The 27,608-nt window shown below is 49.6% G+C and overlaps 2 protein-coding genes and 1 long non-coding RNA gene across 4 annotated transcripts; 1 reads left to right on the top strand and 2 right to left on the bottom strand.

The window, feature by feature from the left end:
• Window positions 1–701: 701 nt before the first annotated feature.
• NDFIP1 (Nedd4 family interacting protein 1) lies at window positions 702–16,118 on the bottom strand. Of its 2 annotated transcripts, none has more exons than XM_061457125.1 (8): window positions 15,914–16,118; window positions 8,350–8,437; window positions 7,076–7,206; window positions 5,743–5,830; window positions 5,444–5,568; window positions 3,991–4,057; window positions 3,505–3,610; window positions 702–1,736 (listed from the first exon to the last, which is right to left on the bottom strand). In XM_061457125.1, the coding sequence occupies exons 1-7, from the start codon at window positions 15,950–15,952 to the stop codon at window positions 3,507–3,509; spliced, it is 642 nt and encodes a 213-aa protein (XP_061313109.1). In that variant the 5' UTR covers window positions 15,953–16,118; the 3' UTR covers window positions 702–1,736; window positions 3,505–3,506. The 2 variants fall into 2 exon arrangements, with proteins under 2 accessions (XP_061313109.1, XP_061313108.1); XM_061457124.1 differs by having other exon boundaries at window positions 702–1,713; window positions 15,914–16,116.
• A 2,772-nt stretch (window positions 16,119–18,890) lies between these two features.
• LOC133271325 (uncharacterized) lies at window positions 18,891–19,806 on the bottom strand. Its single transcript, XR_009744087.1, has 2 exons — window positions 19,722–19,806; window positions 18,891–19,175 (listed from the first exon to the last, which is right to left on the bottom strand). It is a non-coding gene; the product is annotated as an uncharacterized LOC133271325 (long non-coding RNA).
• Window positions 19,807–22,004: 2,198 nt separating this feature from the next.
• Window positions 22,005–25,878, top strand: GNPDA1 (glucosamine-6-phosphate deaminase 1). The gene is made up of 6 exons (XM_061457123.1): window positions 22,005–22,189; window positions 22,263–22,364; window positions 23,739–23,921; window positions 24,561–24,745; window positions 25,279–25,453; window positions 25,741–25,878. The coding sequence occupies exons 1-6, from the start codon at window positions 22,066–22,068 to the stop codon at window positions 25,836–25,838; spliced, it is 867 nt and encodes a 288-aa protein (XP_061313107.1). The 5' UTR covers window positions 22,005–22,065; the 3' UTR covers window positions 25,839–25,878.
• The last annotated feature ends 1,730 nt before the right edge of the window (window positions 25,879–27,608 follow it).

Raw genomic sequence — 27,608 nt, 5'->3', positions numbered from 1 at the left:
TGTCAGAGCCCCAAGGTCATTACTGGAGCTTGGAGCTGGTGTTAACACACATTGAACATGGGCCCGTCACCCACCTGCTCCTGGCTGCACATCCCACCCTGTGCCCTGAACACTGTCTGCAGGGGATGATGAGCAGCAGGTGCCTGCAGCTTCAGCCACCAAAGCAGGAATGCCAAATATTCACATCCTAAATAAGGCCCAGATTCCATGAGAGCAAGCACAAGGCTCATCTACCAAGCTTGGGCAAATGTGATGCAGTTCCTGAATGCACCAGGTTTTGCTTCACAGGACAAACTTAATAATTCTCTCTGTGTACACTTATTCTGGTTTAAAAAGGAAGTCTGTGTAACCCCCATCTATCCCCATCAGCCTGTTTGTTTGTGAGGACTATAAATGGGAGAAGCTCAGCCATGAACCAAACCCATGAACAGTTCCACAAGGCAGATGAGTTCTATATGTGAAACTACCAAAATAATCCAAGACAGCCCCAAAACTGTATGGACCCAACCAATTCTTGAGCTGCCAGGCTGGCACCAGGACTTGGAAACCTGGTTACAAAGGGGAGACAGACACCTTGGAGATTCCTGTTACACCTTCCATGGAAGAGCAATGGAATTCCCCCAGAGCATCTGCATTTGTAATCAACGACCAGGTGCAATGAAGGCTTGAACCCAAATTAAACACTGCTCTACAGCAAGAAGTGCTACATAAGTGACATTTATTAACGTTCTGCTGTATTTACAGTTTTAACATAGTAAAACTCCGAAGTGAGTTACCGCTTGGCAGGAAGCACAGGAGTGCACATTAAATCTACATTTAGAACGCATCATAGTCTCTGCTAACACAAATTAGAAAAGCAAGAATTACAGGTGGGGTAGGAATTGTCTCCAAAGTCCCAAAGCCAAAGGAAAGAAAAAAGGCCTTTGTTTTGCAAGGTCATTTTTTATACAAAGTTGCATCATCACCTTTCGTGTCTCCACTACCAATGTGTACCGTGAAAACCCCTAGAGATCCAAAAGGTAGGTAGTATGAAAGTAAAGTATCCTACAACATTGAGAGTATAGACTATCAAAAACGTAATACTTGTGCTGCCTTCAAAGCAACGCTCTCTGCCAATGAGCCCTCAAGAGCCTGTACCAGAGACCCGCTTTGGCCACGGCAGCAGAGGTGCTGCTGGATACAAGCAGCAGGAAAAGGTGTGTGGCCAGAACAGAGCCATCACCCCAACCTCAAGGCCACCACCCCATCTTTGAGGCCACCTCTTGAGGCCACTCCTCTGTCCAGCAGCACTGCACAGGCTGCAGAGGCCAGAGCAGAGCCCAGGCCAGCTCCCAGGATGGAGGAGGAACTAAAGCAAGTCTGTCCCCTGCTGGCTCCAGGGCCAGGGCTCATGCTACCAAGCTCACTACAGAACTACCCATGGAAGGCTTTATTAGCACGTCACAGACTCGACCGCAAGAGCTTTTTCAAACATCAGCCACTAAATGAGTCAATGATTACAGAATTCTGCGTTAATTATTCAAACTTTACACCTAGAAACAAATAGAAAGAAATGCTTCTCCTTGTCTGTTTGAACAGTACTTTTATTTAGTTACGTTAAAGCAGGTGATTATTTTTTCTTCTGCTCCAGAGTCTTGATTCACTTCCTGCAGGTGTCCTGTTGCTTCTTGAGGGAGAATTCACTAATGCAGGAAGACATTTCCCAGAAAACATCTGTCGGAGAAGGATATTGAATACTGCAACTATAGTTAGATTGTTATTTTGGATAAAGAAGGATGTAGTTCACAAAGAGTGCAGGATGTCTAAAGGCTTATGAAGTATCTCAGTACACAATGACATGACTCTAGCAAAATGCTCGGTGCTTTTGTGTGCGTCTGAAGAGTTAAAACTCCTCAGGGGAAAACAGGCACTGAACCAGACAAGGCTCTTAGAAACATCAGCATTAAACATACACATGTACCAAATTACACCGTACTATGAGAACAAAATTGGACTGCCTTTAATTGCAGCATCCACCCAGGATGATGATGAGGTTTGTATCTTTCCATCAAGTGTCTGGGTTGAAAGAGACATCCTCTACTTCTAAACTGGAACTGTTTAAGCCTTAGACCAACCACAAGCCCCTCGCGGTTGTCACATCCATCACCAACACACATGGATGGAACAGTGACCACCAAGCTACCCATTCCATACAGTTTCACCAGTTGGTGTTTGCTGGTTGGCACTAACTGTTCCTCTCCTCCTCCGTGAAAAGTTAAGTTTCAGTAAAGCTGCACAATTTCAATGAGAACAAACTGCAGATGATAAAGCTGATGCTGAAACGTGACCATACAGCGGGGGGAAAGAAACCCTCTGGTGACTCAGCAGGAATACGAGAGGATATTACAAACCCTGGAGGAGGCTGTAAACCATGACTGTGTTAAACAGAACTGAAACACTTCAATAAATGGACTGAACTATTTTTACACACAATCACCAGTGGAAACTCGGGCTGGAAAACACTGCACAATGGCTGGTTTGTGTGGCCTGCTCTCATTACAGCCTAGAAATGAAGCACAATCTTACGCAATTTGCAGTTTCTAATGAAAGGAAAGTGAATTTGGAAGAATCAAGCCTCAGTTTTAAAATCTGAACAATTTAATGACCCCCAATTTAAAGCTGGGGCTTGTTTGCTTTCTTTATGCCACTGTCCCAGCTGCAATTGCTTCAACCCTGTCTTGGGGAAATCTAGTGCTATTATGATATTTCTAAAGGGAGCATCATGTTGCATTCACCATCTGGGAAGCAACAGGATTTCCTTCCCCTCAGGGAGGGACAGTTAATGCAAGGCCATTATCTGCTGTAAGCAGGAAATTATGCTAGAAGGGTTCGACTACTTAAGCCTCCTTCTTTAAAGTCCCATTAAGAAGGCAGCAAAGTTAAGGTTTGGCCTCAGAATGAAAGACTTTTAGGCATTAAGGCCTTTGAAGGATGTTCAGGCAGGACAGTGTGTTACGTTCTAGTATGCGAGAGGGGTTTCTAACAAGCAAAGGTGTGCAGGAGCTTTATTTCTTCAGGAACTTGGCAGACTATTCAAGCAGAATGCAAAATCCACACAAATGGTTCTGTCTGGGGCATAAGCCAAAGACACTGGCACAACCTTCTAACACTCACGTTCAGGACACACCACGTGCTTCAGGCATGTGGCTTCTTCTGAAAGACTCGCTTGCCAAATGCAGTGCAACAGCAAGGGGCAGAGATTTTGTTCTTACAATTCACGTCCTGGAGTCTAATGAATATACAAACTCCTCAAAGCAAAAACTCAAGGAGAAATGTCAAGTATTCCTCTGCTCCCCATCAAGTCAGTCTGGACTCTGCTGCAACAGGAGCTGACTACGGGATACCAAGAAACAACTGCTGTCTGCTGCCTAAACCATATTCAAACCAAAGCAAAGCCCAGCCTGAAAGGGTCACTAAATAGAATTAAAACCAAAGAGAACAAAATCAGGAAAGCAGAAAGTTTACCTTTAGTAAATAAAGAGAACTCTGGTTCTGGGGAGAGTGGAGAAGGTGTCTGGCATCTTGCGAACCTTTGCATAATTAATAAACCCTCTGAGGAACAGCAGAAAACCTAGATGGAAAAACCATGTCAGTTAACACAGGTGCTGCTCCTTCAGTTAGAGGGAGCAGTTCAACCCAGCATTACTAATAGAGAGGGACATTTGTCACTGGGATGCACAACAGCTGATGTGATACAAGGTAATTGAGTTTTTTAATCAATGACACCCAATCTTTCAGTGCTTCAGGATGCTGCCACCAAGAAATGAAAACAAAAGGACAGTGTTTGTGTGTATCTTTAAAACCTTGAAGGCCTTCAGTAGGAGGAAGGGTTCTACGAGGGTTATATTTCACTTTTATATCAATATGCACGTATCTGAACAGCCAGTAAAGCCCAAACTGCACTTGACAGAGTTTTTAAGCACACATTCCTTCTCCCTGCTGAACACTCACCTAGTACAAGGAAGACCCACCAGAGCCAGTACTGGCCATCAAAGTAACCAGGAAAATAGGTGGAGAACTGGGGAAAAAAATACATACATACAAGTTAGAGCACATGGAAGCACCTGAATCCAAATCTGCTCCCTCCCATTTCAGCAGTAACCAGATCAAGCCCAGATGTGCACAGAAGAGACTTTATAGAACACCACATTTCATCAGTTGCACCAATTGCAGGGAACAAGCCACCTCCACAGACTTTCATTTAAGGTTTTTCCACACACACCAGGCAAACTCTAACCAAGGGGAATGGAACAGAACAATGCCCAGCCATAAACTCCCGCAATCAGTGCAGCATTAAGACACTACTGGGCAAATACCCCTATTTTCCCTTACATCTTTGATGCTTGTAAACCACAGCTGCAGTTTGTGAAAGGGAAGACCAGGTCTGCAGCAGTGCATTAATTACACTGAGGTAGGACAGCACAGCAAACAAAAGTCCAGTTGAAAAAGAAACCCCAGACCTGTGGAACCCTCTGACAGGCTTTTCTATTGGGAAAATTACTGCCCATTGACTGAAAGGCACTGACACTATCAGAGCACTGAAGCTCATTGTGTCAGTGGTAAATACAGCAGGGTTTTTTTGTTTTCATTCTATTCAGGTTTAAAAACCTAACAAAAGATAAGCTTGTCATCAGAGGTTAAATCACATCCACAGGTAAAGTGGCACCTACTGCTGCCACACCTCTTAATCAAGCATACAGCTCTTAACACCACTGGTACCAGGTGACCACAAAAAGCTCCACTTCCTACAGGAAAAGTCAATAGATGCTGCATGGACACATTCTAATTCCTAGCCCCAAAAGGTCAGGTATGAAGTGACAGCCCTAACCCAAATGCTCTCTACTGAAGCACACCTAATGAGCCTTTTTGCTTGCAATTTAAGCTCTCAGCCTGGAATGTCTGTGTGCCATTTTCACAGACACCACCCTTCCTTGGGCTCCAAATAAAGCTTTCCTGATAGAAACATTTTCTCCCAGTCCCTCCAAAAAACATTTTGGCTTTTTTCCCCCCATTCCTTCCAGCACCAGCACATCTTGATCCCTCTCTGCTTTCCCCCACAGCCGTTTCTCTTTCTCCCGCTCCGAGTTTTCGAAACACTACATCAGCCTTTCTCTATATCCAGGCTCCCACAAAAGAAACCAGCTCTGACCAGTCATCCCCTTCCTCTGCTGTGTGATCCGGGAGAGGGGAGCACAGTGGATGTTTAAACAGCCCGGATATGCCGAGTTTATATGGAAATGAAACAGAAGCGTGCTTCCTCCTATCCCCTCCTGCTTGTGCCGCAGGCATGTCGCACCAGAGGGCACCAGCGGGCTTCTCCCATCCACTTCAGCTAACTTCAGCGTAAGGGGGATAAAACCGAGCTAAACTGTCGATGTGCATGGGTTTGCACTACACAACTTACCCTGACAATAAGAATCCACTTAATGAGGGACAGACCAAACCCAGAAATGGCCCCATATCGTCCTGCAGCTGAAGTAGTCAGACAGAAAGACAGGAAAAATCCAATCCAGTTGAAGAGGAATGCCACTGAGAAAGCAGGAGAAAAGCAGCAGGTCAAGTCCTCTTTACATTCCAAATCAAAGAAAACATAAACCTTTGCACACAGGTTTCTCCTAGTGCTACATAAACCTAAGTGTGAAAATAACTCCAGCTACTTTGGCTCACTGCCTGAAAGAAGGGGAAGTCCCCCCATGGACTTACTGAAGAAAGTCAGCATGAAAATGCCATCATTTCCTATCCTCAGCTGGTCAGTGTCGTCAAAGTCATCCTGGGTCACAAATTCATCATCCTGCAAATCCAAGGGAGACGAGACATGGGTGGATTTATGTCAGACCAGTCCATACAGCACTACAAATCCTGCATGGGGCTCTTCAAGAAAGGGCCAGCAAATTGCAGAGCCTTCAGAAAGCAGCGTTCAACAGAGGGATCCAAAATGCTTCACTTACATTTAAGAAAGGAGGCCTACAAGAAGGCTGGAGAGGGGCTTTGGACAAGGGCCTGCAGGGACAGGCCAAGGGGAATGGCTTTAACCTGCCCGAGGGGAGACTGAGATGAGCTCTTAGGCAGAAGCTCTTCCCTGGGAGGGTGCTGAGGCGCTGGCACAGGGTGCCCAGAGAAGCTGTGGCTGCCCCATCCCTGGCAGTGTTCAAGGCCAGGTTGGACACAGGGGCTTGGAGCAAGCTGCTCCAGTGGAAGGGGTCCCTGCCCGTGGCAGGGGTTGGAGCTGGAGGAGCTCTGAGGTCCCTTCAACCCAAACGAGGCTGGGATTCTATGAAAAGTCCCCTGTAGGGCAGAGGGCTGGAATCCTCAATCACAAAGGGCTACAAATGTAAGCAGGACGCTTCTCATCCTGAGACAATGCAGGGCATGAAATATTATATACATAATATGATTTCTAGTATTTTTAAGATAGTCAAGACCCAGCCTGTTCTTGGTCTCACTGTGAAGAGCTCCTCTACTCATCAAAGCTATTAAACCTGTCATCTCAGCAAAGAATTTGGCTTCTACGAAGGAGCAGAACAAGCAGTGGCCATGTAACGCAGGGGTAGAGGAAGAAGCTGAACAAGAGAGAGTGCTGGAAAAAAAACAGAATAAATGAAAAGAAAAACTAATTATTCTGACAGAATGGCTTTCCCATCCTTGTATCAGCTACACTGACCTCTGGGGCAGTCAACAAAGTAAGCAGGAGGAGTATCAAGGCTGAACAGTTAATCCTAAGTCTTTAAAAAGCCCCAGTGGCGGTGCCCAGGGACACAGTACAGCTCCCCTGTCAGTGTGCCCAGCTAATCTGGATGCTGGCATTGCTGAGGTGTTTACATCACCACAGCCACCCACAGGAACACTGGCAATTACAAATAATAAAAATAACCAGCAGAAAAAAACCCAAATTAGCCCCAGGCTTTTGGGAGTGTGTGGTACCAGCGCCCCAGGAAGCTCAGAACAAACACAAGCCATGGCACTTGCTCAGCAGGAGTTAAACCAGAAGTTCTCCACCAGCAACGTGAAGGACACGGAGCTGGCCGAGTGTACTCACCCTTCCAGGAACCAAGGGGATTGTGGCTTCAGCCTTGGTTCTCTCTGCCTCATCGTAACTAGGCAGTGTTGTGGCCACGTTGTAAGATGGAGGCTTAGGAAATCCTGACTCATCCTTGTAGTCAAAATAAGCTGCAAAACAAAGGGTATACAGAAGGTAAGTTGTGGGTTCCCCGAGAACACCGTGTTGGGAATGAGCTGTGCTTTGGATGACTTCAGAAGACGTCAATACCCCAGGCTGTCAGATCCGGCCCCTCCTGTTCCCTCCCAGCCTCCTGCCATCCCAAAACAGAAAGTGGAAAACATGGGAGCACCTTATCTGATATAGAGCAGTGCCCTGGGTATCAGTGTAACAGGCCTGGCTGTTCCTGTTTAAAACAATGATACACGCTGTGTTTCTCCTGACTTCAATGATCAGAAGTAGTCATGTTTTCAAATCCAAGGGCTTTGAGTGAGTCAAAGGCTCACTGCAAGCCGCAGCCCACCAGTGACCAGTCTTTCCAGACAGAGACTCAAAATAGTTTCTAGCTGGATGGAAAAGGGATTGGAATAAATGACATCGCACTTCTGAGCCCCAGTCACTGAGATGCACTAAAGAACTAGAACTAACGGGACATCTTCATGGTGACTGTGCCAAGGCAGGATGCTCAACAGGCAGCTTGATAAATACAATATCCAAACTTCTACCCATAGCTGGCTGACAGACCCTGCAGTATGCTGCATTTGATTCACAAATCTTGTCTGCATAGTTGACTATGAAAAAAATAGGGAAAAAAAAAGAGATTTACCTAAGCCAAAATGCTCTGATACATAACCAACACAAACCAAGCTGCTTTGCTACAAGCTATTAGGGACATGACAGTGTGATGATTCAGAAGTATAATCCTTAGGACAAAGTCTTTAGTTACTGAAAACTGCAGGAAGAGTGAATTCTTAATCCCTTTTAAGTAACAAGCCCTTTTTGGAAGGAGCACAGCATCATCCAAATGGCAAATAATGAGAGGGGAACCACAAATCCTCACAGCACTTTGATTTTTAACTGTCTTCAACCTGCTGAGAACACCACGAAATGTAACTTGAACACCACTTGATGGGATGACATCAGATGAATGTAGCCAAAGTGCATCTCCTAAACCACAAGTAACAGCAGTCTCTCTGGATCAATTCTGGTCCTTTGCAGCCTTGGCAAGGATGCTGCAATGCCACCCATCAATAATAAGGAGAACAAGCAAGGAAGAAGAGCAGAGCAAACCTTGCTTTGTAAGTGAAATGTACCTGTACTCTCTGCAGAAATGCTGCTGTAAGGTGGAGGGGCATCATTCAGCACGGGTGCAGTCTCGCCTGGCTCCTCTTCATTCTGCAGCTGAACAGACCCACACACAGAGAGGTTAACAGGGCTTCCCAAGCTCTGTGAAATCACCCCCCAGTTTTAACTGCACACATCAGACTCTTCTGTTGGACAACTGTTGTGCAGCACCATGGGATACACGAGAAGCAGCTCAGCCTCCCTCCAAACGCTCCCACTTGAAATGATCTATACATCATCTCAGCTTTAATGTGGTTTTAGTCGTATCCTCACACACCTGGCAAAGAGCAGCACACATCTTTTCAGCACCTTCCCATTCCCCTGGCACTTCTTCAGCTCACACTGCTTAGGAACTGCAGTTACACCTGGTTTAGTCGAAGGGACACCATGAGATACCCAACAGAAGACTCCCTTGCTGCCTGTGGCTTTGCTAAGGGTTTTTCCATGGATACATTACATAAAGATACATACAAGTGTGGATCTTGCCATTTCCTTTCAACCTTTCACACTGCATGACTGAAAAGGAGATGGGTTATTTTGTGCACTGTGCCTCCCACAGTCTCTGTATAAATAACCACACAGCTTATCAAACACAGAGTGTCACTTGCATGAAGCAGGCACGTGAACACAGGCTTTGGCCAGAGAATCCAGCAATACCAGGGCAGAAGCATCCAAAGCAGAACTGACCAGAAAGGAATCTGTAAATCAGCTGCCACCTAATGATATTTTCTTCTTCTTTCCTTTTCTCATCATCTCACCAACTACCCCCTTTTGTAATCACCACAGGAATAACCCTGCAACCTCTTCCTTAACATCTCCTTGACCTACCCCTCCCATATACCCACACTACTACTCTTGAAGCCATCCATGATGTTTTGGTTTCTCTTCTCTGGAGAGACATGCTGCCATTCAAGTCCTTCCCAAGAATGTAATGCAAGGGGTCAGGGGGTGGGAATATGTTCCTGTTTCACTTCATGTCTTATAAGGAAAAAATCAAAATCAGCTCACACTTCTAACTGAAGGGCTTGTTTCATACATAACTGTTGTGGGTTTTTACTCCTTTTAATGCCTAAGAGCAAAGCCCAGACTCCATCCATGTGCTCTGTGAAAGTCAAAGCCAAAACCTTCTCAGATGCTCGAAGCGCAGTTCACTGGATGTTTGGATGCAAGACCCACTCTATTAGTGAAGGAGGAAAGGCTCCAACACACCAGAACACTTTGGATACTGCATTCCCTGCACTACCCCTTCACCTGGTGAAGGGGTGGCAGAAACTAAAGCCCTAATGTCTGCAAGAAAGAAGACATATACAGCTTAAAAGCACAATCACCAGGGAGGGGGAAGGAAAGCGCTAGATGTGACAACACTGGGAGAGATGAAATGAAAGAGGACACAGATTATTGAGTGGAACATTAATTCCTACCACTGGAATTCTTACAAGGTTCTTCTTTCAATAGTAAAAAGGAATGCCTATTTTTACAACAATGTTGTGTGGGAGAAAGCGAGCGGAGCTTACTGCTGGCTTCAAACCATTCCAATCCAGGTAATGACACAAAAAACACAGTTACTTTTGGAAGCGCAGCTCAAGGCTGCAGGAGGTATAGTTACAGAAAACAGCTTTTTCTTCTAATGGACAACGTACACAAATGCCTGCCAGCCTTTTTAATGATCCCAACCATCTAAAATTCAACTAAGTGCCTATTAGCAAAGCAGCAAGGGTTCATGTGGCAGGAAGAATGAATCACCAGGCTTCGTGTGGTGCAGCTCTGCCCTCACCTCGCATGCTCTGTCTGCCCCAGGTAGCACCAGGGATGCACTGAGCCACGCTACTCGGGTTTGCGGCCAATTCCCCCTTGGGCCACTGCTGAGTCTTCAGAACTCAGAGAACCCGGTGAAAGCAGGGTTTGACTTATGGCTGGTTTGCTGAGGTTGTGGGTCTTCCTTCTTCGATTTACTGATGGATTTTAGCTTTTACAGCAAGATTCCTATATTTGAGGCTTTAATCACAGATTGGTTTGCGTTCGGAGGGACCTTAAAGCTCACCCAGTCTCAACCCCCTGCCACAGGCAGGGACCTTCCATTGGAGCAGCTTGCTCCAAGCCCCTGTGTCCAAGCTGGCCTTGAACACTGCCAGGGATGGGGCAGCCACAGCTTCTCTGTCTTGAAACAGTTCCATGTGAACTTTGCAGAAAGCATTTCCAACACATATATTTATTAATTCTTCTAAATTTGCTGAACTTGGCACAGGGGCTGCTGACACAGATTTAACCCTGGGGGGTGTTAACCTCCCCGTGCCCTTTGCAGATATTCTTTACACTAATTCAGCATTACTACAAGCTTCGCCTTAGCAACAGATCATCAATAATACATTAACTCAGCCACAGATCATCTGTGTTTACTGCATTTCAGTTCTTATTTTATGTCTGGCACACAAGGTAGAACAGCACACAAATGCAACAGAGGAAGATAACCCTGATCAGATCCCATTTTTGTTGTTACTGTGGTTTCTCTGAGATTTCAAAAGGCAGATATTCAGGTGAATGCCAGAAAGAGAACTGATATTTGTCTTAAAAGGCAACAGGATCGATGTTTTCAGAGCAATGGAATCATCACCTTTGCAAGCCAAATGCTAAGAATAAGTAAGTTAAAATGTGCACCACTACTAAATCTGGGAGTACTCCAGCACAGCAAGAGCCTGCCCACAAACAGGTTACACTTCACTCCCATCGCAACATCCCTTATTCCTCTCCTTCCGTATCTCTGGCCTTGTGGGAGCAAATGCAAGTTGCTGCCAACTCTGAAGAAGAGAATTATTTTCACTGACTTATACTTCCTTACATCCCCTGACTTGAAATCTTGACTTTTGCCCTATGCTGTTCCAGATCCCTATAACTTATAATTCCCCTTATTAATCACCAGGAATAACAGCACATATAAGCTGTCAGACATATGTATAATATATATATAATAGATATACAATATAAGCACTGATAAGCTGTCAGACAAGGCAGCCCACATCCATTAGGCCTCTCCCTGATGAGCAAATAACTGTTTTCTCTGTCGTCACCTCCAGTTCTTTTAGCCCGAGGAGTGACAATGCCTACCCCAGCCCCACACATGCTGTCAGCTCTTCAGTGACACTCAGCAGTCACAGTCCAAGCAAACCCTCCCCTGGCTCCTCCGTGCACCAGGAGATGCCGATGCTCCTGCCTAGGCCTTACGATAGGGAATGGATTCTCCCTTGGGCCCTGAGCACAGCCCAGCGCTGGGGAGTGAATCCTGAGGTCTCTGCCAGCCTCAGCTTCTCCTTCACTTTAATACAGGACTGAGAACCGTTCCTTCATTCCCCCTCCCAAAACATTCCATGCAGTGAGCACACAGCTGCACCCACACAGTGGGATGCACGGGCAAGGACCAGGAACCCCGCAGGAGCATCCACCTGAAGGGTCAGTTTGCAATGACCTCCCCAGCTACCAAGGTGAACACCACAAAGCAAAACGTATTTGATGTCCATCAAAGTACCACCCCTGCTCACGAGGATGGTTTTCACTGACTCACTGCAGTTAATGGCCTGCCAACATGGAAATACACCTCAGCCCTGGGAAACAGCTCTGCTCAAACAGGGAACTATACTGGTCTGGCTGGACTGCAAACACGCGCTTGGGCCAGCACAAACCTGTGCTGCAAGCCCCTGTGTCCAACCTGGCCTTCAACACTGCCAGGGATGGGGCAGCCACAGCTTCTCTGGGCACCCTGTGCCAGCGCCTCAGCACCCTCACAGGGCAGAATCCTGATACCTAAGATAATGTTTTATTTAGAAGTTTGCAAGGCTATTTTCTCCTGTTACACAAACTATTTATGACGCTGGACAACTACTGTTTCACTGCCTCTTCCCAGTCCTGTTAGAGATGGACTATATTTTAATTCCACAATAACTTTTTCAGATAGAATCACTAAAGCCTTTCAGCCTCACCTGACAGGTACACTGCTGCCTACAGGCGTAGGTGTTTCAGAGGCAAACAGCAAGACTTTAGTCACCTCAACACACTCTGGGCTGGTCATTGGGCAGCCCCAGGCAAGGCGTGTGGTCCCTATCAGTTGCAGCAGAATGCAAGAGCATCACTTTACTCTGCAACTCTCTAAATCTTTCCTGGGTTTATGCCAATGGGTATCTCCCACTCTGCTTGTCTGAATGCAAAAAAAAACTGAAAACAACCTACTCTGGAAATTTTCTTATCGTTCTTATCAGTTGCTTGTATCTATAGCAAGCACATCTTCTGCATACTGCAAGCACCTCACCAAGGAAACGAACAGCACCGACACCACTAATTGTAACTGCTGACATTAAAAGATTTGGTATATTCTCATCTTTGAGTTTCAATCTGTGTGACTGCTTCAACAGAAAAAATGAAATACAAGCTTGAGGCAAGCACAAGGTGGCAACTGGCTCTTTGGTTCACTCCAGCCTTCCCAGATAGTAAGTAATCATTGTGGTCCTCCATGGATTCAAGCTGCATTCACATCATATCCTCAGCAATGTATTTCTTCTGCAGTTTCACCAAAAGAAAACCAAAGGAACTCAAATTCTTCCTTATGTTTGCCATGGACACCTCCCCTTATGAAGAGATTCAGGATCCATGTAAGCCTTCAACAAATGGAACAGGAAGAAACATCACTCAGCAAGGAATGTGTCCTCACTATTTAACACACCCATCATTTTCTAGGTGGGTTTACATCACTCACGTACATCACACATATCTTCAAAAGCTTCAAGTAAAAAGCAAGCTGCGGTGAACACACACTGTAAATAAACCTATTAAAAGCCTGGTTATTTTTTCCAGCGTGGAGGCTGGTTTCTATTCTAAGGACAAAATACAGTTCTGCCACTGAACTCACAATCCAGGTCATGCCCAAAAGGCTTTAAGCCACCTAATCCTAACAACATCCCTGTACAGCTTCCCCAGAGGCAGGTCTAAATGCCAACAGCCTCCCAGTGTCCCTTTCTGGAACACAGCACCGCCCAGGATAACGACACCAGGGCGTGCTGCTGCCGTCCTTCCTGCAGACATCTCCCATTCCCATCTACAGCAAGCTCAGCCCATCACCCTGACAGCAGGTTCCAGGAGGAACTGAAACCAGCAGTCTGCCCTGGTCACACTGCTCCAGCCTGTGCTCCTGATGGAAAAGGGCTGGGGGAAGCCGAGATCCCTTCTCTGGAGTTTTAGCTTTATTCTTCACCGAGCTGCACTTCCTCAACATGTCAGATCAGACTGCAACATCATCCGAAGGCGTCATCGTAGGCTATTTTTTATCAGATTATCTAATGCCTGCACAGAGCACACGGGCTGGAAAGTTAGCTTTAGAGAACAAATCATGTGCCACTGCACAGCCCTGGAACACTGCACGCGTGGGTGAACGGACACAGCACAGGCTGCCAGTCTGCAGCCAAAGAGGCTGCTGGGGTGCACGGCCACCCCTCACTCCCCATCTACAGGGCTGAGGAACAGGGTGGAAGAAAACAGCCAGATTCAAACCCAGTTATCGATCCCTGCTGTGGTCTGATCACCCTCATCACCATCAACCTTTTTCTTCTGGAAGTACACACATGCAGATATCAAATCACTACAAGTCTGTCTTCACTGGCACACGGTAGTCATTAATTGTACATCCAGGCACACAGTAAGGATCAGCTGTTGTTGAAACACCTTCAGTGCTGGGGAGACTCTCCCACCCTCTCATCTCCTCTTCATCTAAATACCAACTCTGCATCTTTAGTTTCACAGCTTGCAGGGGTTTTGGGAGCTACACAAGCATTAGGAGCTGGTTCAGCAGTAACACACGTTACACCACCACAAATAAGTGTTCAAGGCCAGGCTGGACAGGGCTCGGAGCAAGCTGCTCTAGTGGAAGGTGTCCCTGCCCATGGCAGGGGTTGGAACTGGATGAGCTTTAAGGTCCCTTCCAACACAAACCAGGCTGGGATTCCATGAAATACCTGGGCTCTGGCAGAGGTCGAGGGAAAAACAATCAATTTCTAAACAGCTACAGAAAAGTAAATATATTTACAGGGCAGTTTCTGCCTGTGCACCCCAGTTACACCACTGCTTTCCTGGAGCCTCCATGATCTGCTTGGCATTAGCAGTAAAACCCCCGGGGCGCAGCCTGCTCTCTGCAGTGCCCCATAGAGCTCCACAGCACCAACACTCTCTGCTTTCTGTCTGCCTGATGTGTCCACAGGAGCTGGTGAAACACCAGCTTCACACATTGCTCTGTAAGGAGACCAGGACAGCGTGTATGGGGCAGGTAGCGCCACTGAAGAGCAACTCAGCAGTGGCACGTTTGTCACCCCTCTCCACAGGCTCCAGACGATGGGACACGAAGCAAGAGCCTTTTAAAAGACACTTGCGAAGATGTTTGTTGGGGTCAATGCCAATGGCAGGACTCTTGACAGGAAAGGCGATTAGTGAAGACCTGGTTATTTGTACCTGCCATTTCCAAGAACGACAACAGAGATTTGTCTTCATAAGCAAACATCTGCTTTGCACGGAACAACAGAAAAAAGCCCGAGTTTTACTTAACTTTTACATTTCTAGTATGTAAACCCCAGAGGCCTCCAGCTGGCACGATAAGGGTAATATTGCATCTCGTGTGCTGAAGTGAATCCCTGAAGAGAATCGCATTTTCTGGAGACAGCCTACCCACGCTGACAATGCTCCCAAGGCAAAGTCATGGCACAGGGATTTCTACGAAGAACCTTGGGTCAGCAGGAAAAGTGCTGTGTACCATTTGGAGGGACTTCTCCCTTTACGTAATGAATTCTCCACGTCTGCTTATCAGGAATACAACCAGAGGAGCGGGGTCACACAGCGGGATCCAAGGGGGCCCAAACCCCTTCCATGGGGCTGATGCTCCTGACAGAACACGTCCAATCCCGCAGGAGGCGGGGAAGGGAGAACAACCCCGCATTTAAGAGGGAGCTCTGTAGGGCCGGTCTCTGGCCTGCGGGGGTTTCAACCTGCGGCAGCGGGGACCCCAAGTCAGCGATGAACTGAAGCTAACTGTAACGTCCCGGCCCAGCCCCGCTCCCGACCTGCGGGCTGGGACCGCGGCGGCGCGGCCCTGCAGCACCGCGGGGGTCGGGCTGACAACAGCGGCCGGGGACCGCCGCCTGCGCGCAAGGTCGCCCCGGCCCCGAGGCTGCACAGCCGAGGAGGAGCCGCCGCTCCGCAGCCCGAGCGCGGCCCGCCCGCCGGCAGGGCCCACCGCGCCCCAGCGGGCACAGAGGCCTCCGCAGCCCCGGTCACCGCCCCGATCCCCGCCTCTCCCCGCAGCGGGGCAGCGGCTCCGCTCCCGCAGGCCCGGCCCAGGCCCGCAGCCCTGGGAGACGCCCGGCCTCGGGCCAGGGCTGAGGCGCCGCCCGGCTCCTTGCTCCTGGGCACAGCCGCGGGGGAAGGCGGTGGAGCCCCGGCCCCGGCCCCGTCCTCCCCGGCCCCGTCCTCCCCGGCGCGGCCTACGGAGCCGCGGGCCCCCCTCACCTGCTGGTACCGGCCGCAGCCAGGCTCGGCTGCCGCCATGGCGCTCGGCGGGGCGAGGGCGAGCGGGCACGGAGATGGGGTCTCGGCGGCGGCGCTGCCCGGCCGCCTCCCGACGGGCTCGGCGGAGGCGCAGGAGGCGGCAACCGGGTCGCTCCTTGCTGCGGGCTCCGCTCCCGCCCTCCCCCGTCACGCTCGGTCGCGCCCGCCTCCCGCCCCGCCCGCCTGCGGGGCCGGGGCGGGCCGGGGCCGAGGCCCGCTGGCAGCGGGGTCCGGAGCGGTGGTCGGTGCAAGGGCCAGGCCGGCTCCGCTGGTGCCCGGGGAGCGACCGGAGCCGGCCCGGAGCGGGCCCCGGGGCCCCCGGTGCTCCTCTGCCCGCGGGGTGCTGTGGGCCGGCGGTTTGTGGGAGCTGCAGAAGTGACCACACAAACTCTGTGCACCACTTTATTATATATTATATGTTATACATTTTATATATTATATAATGAAACTTCATGTATGATTATTCAGAATGAAAGCTTCCATAGAAAGTGTTGTTAAACCGTGTTCTGGGCTGCATCCACAGAGCATGAGCAGCACATGGAGGGATGGGATTCCACCCCTCTGCTGTGCTCTGGGTAGTTCTGGTCCAGCTCTGGGCCAACGGCACACGAGGAGCGTGGAGCTGTTGGAGCGAGCGCAGAGGAGGCCATGGAGCTGCTGCGAGGGCTGGAGCAGCTCTGCTCTGGAGCCAGGCTGAGAGAGCTGGGCTGGGTCAGCCTGGAGAAGAGAAGGCTCCTGAAGGGGAGACCTGAGAGCAGCTCCAGTGCCTAAAGGGACACTGGGACTAGGTGATGTGTAAGGTCCCTTCCAACCCAAACATTCTGTGATTTTATGATGACTCTGTGAAACCCACTGAGTCAGAAAATTGAAATAAACCCGTGTTGAAAAACAAGGCCACCTCAGCAAGAACGCACCAGGGCACCCACAGAAACCAGCACCGTCCTAAGCCACATTAACCAAGGCTTGGCCATATGTACCCCTACCTATCCCCATCACCAACACCCCATCGGTGTGCTGACACGTGCCTGCACTGCCATCCGCAGCGGCGTACCCGCACAGGCAGAGAAGAGGCCTGCGACATGCTGCGCTGCAGCTGAAGCAAATACGAGATGTTGGCCAACTCCTCCGAGAGCACCATCAGATCTTTCATATCCACAGAAAGCAGATGGCATCGCAGATTTGAAACCTCAATCCAAAAGAAGCACGCGTAGGAAACCACACGGAGATAGAGCCTGGTTTATTCAGACGGGTTTCTGCGTTGAATGTTGCACTGGTGAAGAGACTTCCCAGCTTGTGTAACCTTTATATTCTACGTGCGCAGTCCAGCTATAGTCAGCCTTGTACAGAACTACCCACATCAGTCCCTAAGGTTTATGAGGCTTAAATATATCAGCTTTAGGATGAGGAAGGCTGAATCAGCCCCCCTGGGATTCCAAGCTGCAAATTCAGAGTCGGAAGCATTTAAACCTGAGAACATCGGTTTGAACTACTCAGTCATAAATACATGCCCTGATGCTCATTAGTCAGGGCCATAATCAGGTTGGACATTTCCTTTTTTTGCCTTTGCAGGAGTAGATAGCTCACTGCTGCCTTAGTGAGATGAACGGATGTCATGTTGAAGAAGAGGCAGAAATCATAAAGGATTTTAGCCAGGAATAACCTCAAAGGGCAACTCATGAGAAATGCTGGAGACGCAAGGAGAACGCACGGTTCTTGCAACACAGGTACCTTTGAAGGAGCTGGAATGCGAGCTGCAGGCGCTGGCGGGCTCTCTGGTTTCACCTTTCCACAACATTCACCATTTGCACTAAGAATCTCCCTGCAGTAAGAAGCTGTCCTGCTGACACGCACAGATTTACTTGCCATTGAGGTGGGATTATAGCCCTAAGGCTATAGCCACACTGGTGATTAGCTGTGCACTGATTGACTCAGACATCGTAGACACTAAAAAAAGAAGCAACCTGTAGATGCCTGCAGGAAGATGCTGGAATGTATCCTGAAGAAATGGTGAAGCAGTTTGTGTCAGAGCCATTCTGGGGCTAGCTGGAGGCAAACCACGGCCTAATTAGGCCGTGTAGTCTGAGCAAGACTAATTTGCGGGGGGCAATGCAGTTTCTTCCAGCTGCTTTCTGTGTGTGTTTGATTTTCTGAGGTGGGGGAAAGCTGTAGAAAGATGACTCTGTGGTTATAGCGCATGACTGGTTCTGCTTTCCTTTCCCACATGGGTTTGGGCACATCACTTCATGCCTCTGTGTGTTTTGACTCTTCCTCCAGTGCAAAGTGTCTTTTCTCCCAAGAGGTGTTCTGAAGCTTGAAGTCATTGCTTTTCATTGACTTCCACATGGGATGTGCTGTGGAAGTATTTGAAAGCGACTGAATGTGTTGCAGAATTGCAGTAGAGAGTCTTCTGAAATCACTGTACAATAGCACTGCACAAGCGCTCCTTTAATTGTTGTGTATGACTGCGCAATAAAGGGAACACTTTTCATCTGCACTTTGTAATAAATATTGAACGCTAAAAGCTAAATAACAAACCCCAGAGGCAGGGTGTTTTAAAGCTAGAATAGTGAGAAATAAGCAGGGCACCCTGTGCCAGGGCTTCACCACTCTCACAGGGAAGAACTTCTTCCTTATGTCTCATCTCAATCCCCAACGCAGCCTTGTCGGGAAGGGACTGGCATGTGTGTGCTCTAGAGCTGTCTGCTCGTGCACCACCTCAGCACGTTGGCTTGTGGTGACCCCCCCAGCAAACTCCTAACTGGGATTTGGGTGCTGCTGGGAGAGCTAAGCAGGGAGTGGGGCTCACAGGGCCGACATCTGCCCGACATGGAATCTTGTTTCTCCTTTTCTTATAAATAGAGGTGGGAAGGTAAGTGGAACATGCTGGAGCAGGGAGAGGTGACAGATGGTGGATATTAAAAAGACTTTGATTACAGGATTTGGAGAGAGGGGCCTTTATGGAGATAATTTTTTAATTGTTGCTTTTTTTCAGGGAAAAAATCCCAGTGCTCCCAAGCAGTTCCCAGCGAAAGCCCTGGTCTCTGAGCACTGTTGACTCTAATCACTTCGACACAGAGAAAAAGAAAATGCTGTGCTTGTTAGAACTCCTTGGTTCAACTTCTTCTGCGGAGAAGTGTTTGTTTCCTTCCATCTGCTGCCTTTGCAAGGAAGGAAAATCAGCGTGCTCAGATACCAGGAAGTTCTTCAACATTTGCACAGCTAGCTGGAAATGCAGAAACAATAACATGCATAAATTATCATACCTAAAAATACCCTGCGTGCCAGTCACACATATAACCCAGCCCTGGAGCGACTCCTAAGTAACATAAGACTGCATAAAGTATGCAGATACACGGGATGTGGGCAGAACGGGGCAGCTGTGGCAGCAGATGCACGTGCCTGGCTCTCTTGTACCATTGTAGTTTCTTCCTCTCATCAAAACATGTTTTGCTTTTACTGGGAGCTGCCGGCTGCCTCCTTCATCTTTGTGCACTGTATCTGCCAAAGCCACTTGCACAGGAGATTAAAGCGAGAGCCAGACCCTTTGTGATCAACAGAGACCCCAGCATTTCAAGCAAATCCATCCTGACACTGGGGCTGTGTGAGCAGCGTGGTAGGATGCTGTAAGGCTGATCCTCAAATGCCACGTTTCTCCTTTGGGGGCAAAGTACAGCAGAGGCAGGGCAGGGATGGGTGATGGGTGTCCACAGGCCGCTCTGACAGCAGACAAACCCAGCCACCCCAGGGCAGGACACGGTTGTTGCCCTACAGCTCTCTGCTGTGGGAAGTCCATGGTGTCTCTTGCAATCAGTTCCTATGTGCTCCGTGTCTCCAGCAGTTGCTTTCCAGAACCCTCCGATCCCGCGCACGTTTCCATGGTAACGCCAAGCAATGATGCGGTGACTGCAGGGTTGAGGTGCTGGTGCTCTCTCCCCTCCGAGCCCTGCACCAGTTCTGGCTCTGCACACCAGAAGCTGCAGGTGAGCTGCAGTAACTGAGTCTGTGGTGGGAACTGTGGTTCTTCACCACAACTCCCCTCTCGGCGTCAGGTCAGAGGCCACACTCACCACATTCCCTGCATGCCGTCGGTGAATGAACAGCGTGGGAAGCGTTCAGACCCCAGGCAGGTCCCAGTGGAGGTACAGTCCTGTTCATCTGTGAACCCACAAGCACTGCAATTCCTGCCGGTGTCCATGGCACCAATCCCACCAACATGACCCCCATGGGAACAGTGGAAACGCTGTTTCACCCAGAACCAGAGCCCAGGCTGCCCTGCGCTGCAGCAGGGACGAGGATGCTGCTGTCAGCTCTTCACCCATCACCACAGCCACTGCAAGACTTCCCTGCCTGCTGGCTAACCAGTGCTGCTGCAAACACATGGCACTTTCAGTTCACTTAGTCTCTGTAGCCTAAAACTCTTCCCGTGACCAACCACAGCCTAGCTACAGCCCGTCACACCCTTCCTTCCTCATCCCAATGCAAACCAAGCCAGGACTTCTCAGCATCCACAATGAGACCCAGTGTGAGGACCACTCAGCCAGCCAGGCCGTTTGAATGGGCTGGATCCTAGCACAGCCGTTGGTTATTATGTGTCCTCCTGATGAAAGTGAAAAGCTGTCTAAATGCAGCGAGAGCTTTGACCTCAGCACCCAGCCCAGACTGCAAGGAGAGCCAGTCACGTCTCCATCACAGTTGAAGGCAGCTGGAGCCAAAGCAGAAGCCAGGTCTTTTGGGGGTGCCACTGCTGTCAGGAGCAGCACAGGCACCCGCAGGGCATCATCTGCTCATTGTCTCTGCAGCTGAGGACCCAAATGCCCCTAATCTGCCCTGAAATGGTCCCTACAAGGTGTATAAAGGATGAGCGCTCCTCATTCCTGCCCAGGACACAGCTCACGGCTTCCCTTTAGGGATCAGGGGTCAGTGAATGACACGCGGAGCGGCTGAAGGACCGAGTCAGGCAGATCCCTGATACCGGGAAATAAAGGGTTAACACTGTGCCTGCTTGCTTAAGCAGTCACTGTGCTTGGTGAAGCAGAACTGTAGGAGTCAAAGTTGCTAGAATGGTGAAGCAGAATTGTAAGAGTTACAGCTGCTTGGCAGAATTGTAGTAGGTAAGATTCATAGCTCAATATTTAAGACATTCTTGTTCAAACAGTATCTTTAGAAAGAAAAGGAACAGAAGATAGCCAGAGTAACAAAATTTACAAACTTGACAAGTTTCTGCTTTAAGATACATAAAACCGGCTTGTACCGAACCTGAGGTCTGGATCGGAGCCGAAACCCTATTGAGTCTGCGTGAAAGCAAGAGGTGACTCATGGTGATGAAGAGGAACTACAGGCCTTCATCCTCATGACCCCCTAACGAGCACCACCAGGAGGCACTGCGCAGGCGCACCAATGGGATGAATGCCAGAAAACTAATTATACTACTAGACGGGAATAGGTTTTGCATATGTATTAGGCGTGAAGCATGTTTAGGTAATCATTACATGTAATATAAACGAACTGAGTGGCAAAGGAAAGGTGCGCATGCTTTTGGAGGAGCAATCCCCATGCGCCTCAGCGCTGAATAAAGCATACCTACTTTACAACTCTAACGAGGTGTGGAGTCCATCCACGTATCATGCCTGCAGTGGCAGGGACCCCTCAGCACACGCATGAAGGAACAAGGACGTTTCACAGAACCCCAGCCTGGTTTGGGTTGAAGGGACCTTAACGCTCACCCAGCTTCAAGCCGTGCCACGGCAGGGACACCTTCCACTGGAGCAGCTTGCCCAAACACTTCATTACTGGCTGTATTTAACCACTTCTGCTCACTCTAACCCCAGGCTCGAACCCTCCAGCGGGGCTCCTGAGGCGAGCGGGCGGGCGCCGTGAGGGGCGGAGCGGGAGCGGGAGCGGGCGCGGGCGCGGGCGCGGGCGGCGGCCCTGCCGGCGGTGCTGCAGCCGCGACCCCGGCTCCGGCCGTGCCCGTGCCCGTGCCCGTGGCCGCGGAGGGGATCGCGGGGAGGCGGCGGCAGGTAGGTAGGTGGGTGTGCGGGTGGGGGAGCGGGGAGGCGGCGGGAAGATGGCGGCTCCCGTCAGCTCGGCTCCCGCCCCGCGCAGGCCCCGCCATGAAGCTGGTCATCCTGGAGACGTACGCGCAGGCCAGCGAGTGGGCCGCCAAGTACATCCGCAACCGCATCGTGCACTTCGCGCCCGGGCCCGGCCGCTTCTTCACGCTGGGGCTGCCCACAGGTGGGTGCCGGGGCCGGGAGCGGGGGCCCTTCCCCTGTCCCGGCCCCGGCGCTGAGGCGGCGGCTCCCCGCAGGCAGCACGCCGCTGGGCTGCTACAGGAAGCTGGTGGAGTACTGCCACAACGGGGACCTCTCCTTCCAGTACGTGAAGACCTTCAACATGGACGAGTACGTGGGTGAGTGACCGCAAAGCAGAAGTGCTGCTTCTCCGTGACCTGTTGTGCTCTGGGTGTGCAGGTCTGAAGGGCCTGAGGAGGGGCAGATGTGCCCCAGTGCTCGGTACCGCAGCCGGACTCTGGTGTCAGCACACGGTGCGTGCAGAGAATCCCACTGAGGAACGTTCACAACAGGAGGGATAACGTTTGTGTTGGCCATGGCAGTGAACAGGGCAATTCTGAAATCCATGTAAGAAATATGACCAGAGAGCTGGAGCCAGGCTGGAGAAGGCTCCTGAAGGGGAAACCTTAGAGCAGCTCCCGTGCCTAAAGGGGCTGCAGGAAACCTGGAGAGGGGCTTGAGACAAGGGCCGGTAGGGACAGGCCAAGGGGAATGGCTTGAACCTGCCAGAGGGGAGACTGAGATGAGCTCTTAGGCAGAAGCTCTTCCCTGTGAGGGTGCTGAGGTGCTGGCACAGGGTGCCCAGAGAAGCTGTGGCTGCCCCATCCCTGGCAGTGTTCAAGGCCAGGTTGGACACAGGGGCTTGGAGCAAGCTGCTCTAGTGGAAGGGGTCCCTGCCCGTGGCAGGGGCTGGAGCTGGAGGAGCTTTAAGGTCCCTTCCAACACAGACCAGGCTGGGGTTCTATGTTCCTATGAAATCCTAAAGGGTATCAGGTGTGTGGTACCATACACACTGGACACTGCTGTTATTTTACATGAACTTAGGTACTGATTGACCAAGGATCCCCGCAATACTGTGCAATATTAACTACCACCCTTGCTGTGCGATTATAAAGGTCGCTTTAGGTTCAGGTGTCTGACAAGGACCAACATGTTACCTTGTGATTGCCCTCCTGTAACAACGAGCCCTCCTGTTGAGATAGCAGAGAACTGTTTCATTATGAAGCAAGCTGTGCTGAAACAGCCTCTTGAGAAGAAAGAGTACAAAGAGATTAGTAATAAGCCTGAAGTTCCAAAGGTGAAAGACACACGGGCTAATTATTTGCTAATGCTGCTTTTACTCTGGTGAAGATATTTTCTTGGAAAATCCTCATCAGGCAGCATTAGGGAATAGGCAGTCCAGGGAGGGTTTATAGTGCTCAAGGTGGTAACAGATGAGGCACAGTGCATGCCTGCTTTCTGGAACATCTGCTGCATGTTAAGATGAGCACATACAGGAGCTCTTATAGGAGTCTTTGAGGAGCTACAGTGATTGATTTTAATTGTGCTATTTAAGGAAACAAAACCAACTCGTGGAAGTTGAGGGAGTCACAAATGACAGCCAAAAGCAGAGCTCTGTTACCAAAGCCACTGCAAGGGCGTAGAGGTGGCTTACGTTATGGGTGATATTCTCTCAGTTGGTCGTAGTCCTGTCCATGCTCTGCTGCTTCCAGGTCTCCCGAGGGATCACCCGGAAAGTTACCATTCCTTCATGTGGAATAACTTCTTCAAGCACATCGACATCTCGGCAGAAAACGTTCACATTCTGGATGGGAACGCCCCGGATCTGCAGGTGGAGTGCGACGCCTTTGAGGAGAAAATCAAGGCAGCCGGAGGAATCGAGCTCTTTGTGGGAGGTGAGGCCCAAAACACTGATAGCCTCTTAACCCCACTGGCAGGAAGCGCTGCCTTCCTCCACCAGCTAGCCCATGTACTGGTGGGACTGTGCATGTGCAGTGCAGTGGGTCTGCAGTGAAAGCCACCCCGTGCTCATTGCCCTGGGCACTCCTGTGCTGGCAGCGTTGCCTTCCAGTGCACTGCTCCCCCCATTTGAAGTATTTCAATCCAGTAAGTGAATTGTTCGGGAATGGATTAGCAGGAGAAACGGGCAGCGCTAGAATTGCACCAAATACAAAATGTACCGCTATTGCCAGTGCTAACAGGACACTGCCAGGAGCAGTCGGAGTCCTCTGAGCACAGAGGAGTTGAAGGCAAGCTTTTCCTATCAGTTTGCCTGAAGATTCTGCCATCTGCTCTGGTCCGTTGCTGTCCCATTAGGGACCGTTAGGGAAGAGTCTCTGTTGGCTTCAGAGGGGCTTTTGCTGTCATTTCTACCAGAAGCTAATCTGAGCTTGAACAGAAAATGGCAAGTGTTTTTCTCAGATGTGTATCTGTTCCTGGAAGCACTGAGTGTCCCTCTAACAGGAATGCTGTTCTCCCTGCTCCCCAAGACAACCAGTACAGCCACTGACCTTCTCAAACTGTCTCTGTCACAGGTATTGGCCCAGATGGTCACATTGCCTTCAACGAGCCTGGCTCAAGTTTGGTATCCAGGACACGAGTGAAGACCTTGGCTATGGACACGATACTGGCCAACGCCAGGTTCTTTGATGGTGACCTCTCCAAAGTCCCCACAATGGCTCTGACGGTCGGAGTAGGCACGGTCATGGATGCCAGAGAGGTTAGGAGGAAGGCAGTGACTCCATACAGTAGCTCTTTAACAGGGCTTCCTGGAACAGCTGAAGATGATTCCGTTTTGGAGCTGCAATGCACCCTGCTGGTGTAGGCCAGCTGATGCCTTTCCTGCTGCAGACAGCTGAATACCTGATCCTCTTGCTCCATCTTCCTTTTTTGCTCTACCAGCAGTTAGGTTTGTGTAACCCTGCAGTACAGTTGTTATCCACAGGGAGCTAGGAAGGTTTGGGAGGATGTGTTTGATTAAATATCTCACCTGGGGAAATAACTGCAAGAATCACAGGTTGACTTAATGTCCCACCAGCAGATCATGAAATCTGGGACAGCTTTTAATGGAGTCTGTACCTCGACTTCATTGACAAAATGCAGCCAAAACTGTGATACAGTGAAGTGCATCTGTGCAGGATGATGGAGCTCTATTAGGGACCAGCGCAGCAATCTTTGTTCAACAGGGGGGTGTGTGTGCTCTGAAACCATCTTCCAGACCCTAACTGCCATCTTCTGTGTCTTGGGGTCCAGGTTATGATTCTTATCACAGGAGCCCACAAAGCCTTTGCTTTGTACAAAGCAATTGAGGAAGGTGTCAACCACATGTGGACAGTATCTGCTTTCCAGCAGCACCCCAACACTGTGTTTGTGTGTGATGAGGACGCCACGCTGGAACTCAGAGTTAAGACTGTGAAATACTTTAAAGGTGGGTATTTGAGCAGGCCAAGCAGCTGTTGTATTTAGTTTTTAAGAGGCACAAGCCATGCTTTGCATTAGATGTTGCTGATACTCAGCTCCCAAAGGAGTACATTTCTTAACTGTAACAGCTGAGGTATGCAGCAGTAACAGAAGTGCAAAGGTAGATTCTTAACTGCATGGGAATGAGAGCAAAGGAACAGGGACTGTAGTGATGTGTAATTTCATTAGCATCCAATGAAAGAGAATGTTGCCTTATTATGTCTGTTGAAGTCATCTTTTCACTTCCTCCATCAGGTTTAATGCTGGTTCACAACAAGCTTGTGGAACCGTTATACAGCATGAAGGAGACTGGAGAAGAAAAAAGCCACTCCAAGAAGCCATACAGCGATTAATAAGACTGCTCAGAGAGGTGCTGAACCAGCTTTCCTGCTGCAAACCAGCTGTGAAAGAAGGGAATTGCTGCATAAACTTGGATGTGTTCCTAAATTAGCAAAGTGATTATGTGCTGCTTCTCTCCATTAAAAACATGCCCAACACCTGCCCTGACTAACCAAATGTGGATGGATCCAGTGCATTGCGTTCCACAAGCTTCTGCCACTGCCATGTTCTCTGAAGGTAAAGTCAGTGGAGAATGAGCTGTTTCCCCCATGGAGCAGCTCTGCTGATGTGGACTGAAGGCTGCAGAACTTAAATATGGAGAGACACAAAACTCAGTGTTGCAGAAACCAAATGGGTCAACGCTTTGGGATGTATTCCTTGCAATTAGGTCAAGCACCAGTTTGTCCTTCCCTCCACAGATCACCCTGAGATGCTCAGACTGGATATAAGGAAGAAATCTCCCCGTGAGGACAGCCAAGCAGTGGGGCAGGTTCCCCAGAGGGAACCTGCAGTCTCTGTCCTCAAGAGCATTTCAAGACCTGACTGGATTAAGTGCTGGCTGAACCCTGCTTTGAGCCAGACAAAGCTGAAGCAGTTAAGTTCTCTTGCTGCCCCTTCCTGTACTTTTACTTCTGCTACAAGGAAATCCCAAATAATCATAGAAGCATAGAATAATTAGGGTTGGAAAGTACCTTAAGATCATCCAGTTCCAACCCCCCTGCCATGGGCAGGGACACCTCACACTAAACCATGGCACCCAAGGCTCTGTCCAATCTGGCCTTGAACACTGTCAGGGATGGAGCATTCACAACCTCCCTGGGCAACCCATTCCAGTGCCTCACCACCCTCACAGGAAAGAATTTCCTCCTTATATCCAATCTAAACTTCCTCTGTTTAAGTTTTAACCCGTTACCCCTTGTCCTGTCACTAAAGTCCCTAATGAGGAGTCCCTCCCCAGCATCCCTATAGACCCCCTTCAGATACTGGAAGGCTGCTATGAGGTCTCCATGCAGCTTCTCTTCTCCAGGCTGAACAGCCCCAACTTACTCAGCCTGTCTTCATACGGGAGGTGCTCCAGCCCCTGATCATCCAAATAAGCCTCAAGGAAGAACTGTTCCCTCTGGAATTACACAAGTCCCACACTGCTGGACAAAAGCCTGTACTGACAAGACCCCATGAATTCTGGAACTTGATCCCTGGGTTTCCTATCAAATGTTACCATGCGAGGGCCAAGACAGAGCGGGCAGCATTTACTCCCCCCACGCAGAAGTGCTGTAAGCTGTTACTCTGTGATGTAACTTTCTACACTAAATGTCTTTAAGTTTTCTAACTGCTCACGTTTGTACCTGGTGCTCAGTTTCACTGTGCTTATGAAGCACAGAACGGTTCCTGTGGGTCAGCAGGACTGGGAACACAGTCTTTGAGCAGAACAAAACCTTCAAAGCATGAGAAAGAGCTGTCATTTTGCACAAGCTTTCAGTAGCACCTAGAGCCAAAGCTGTACAGAGAGAGTCTGGTAGGAACAGCCACTGCTGCTCCCTCCTTCAGGCCTCGGCCAGTGTTTGCAGGCAGCGTTCCACCACACACCTGCTGTGCTCCTGTCCTGCCATATAAAAATGGCTCTTAGGCCTTTAAAGGAGAAGGAGGTCACAGCTCTCTGCCCAGTACCACAGTACCTGCACATAACCTAATGCTCCTTCTGTGCATGCAGAAATGGAGGTGGACTTTACAAGAGGGGAGAAAAAACAAGGAGGAAATGGCACCACAGTACCCAAGCTGCCTGC

The sequence above is a fragment of the Pezoporus flaviventris genome, unplaced genomic scaffold (genome assembly GCF_033815535.1).
Source record: "Pezoporus flaviventris isolate CSIRO_AGI_PZ_B2104156 unplaced genomic scaffold, CSIRO_AGI_Pfla_v1 ptg000023l, whole genome shotgun sequence".
Taxonomy (NCBI): Eukaryota; Metazoa; Chordata; class Aves; order Psittaciformes; family Psittacidae; genus Pezoporus; species Pezoporus flaviventris.
This window is presented reverse-complemented; position numbering and strand designations above follow the sequence as displayed.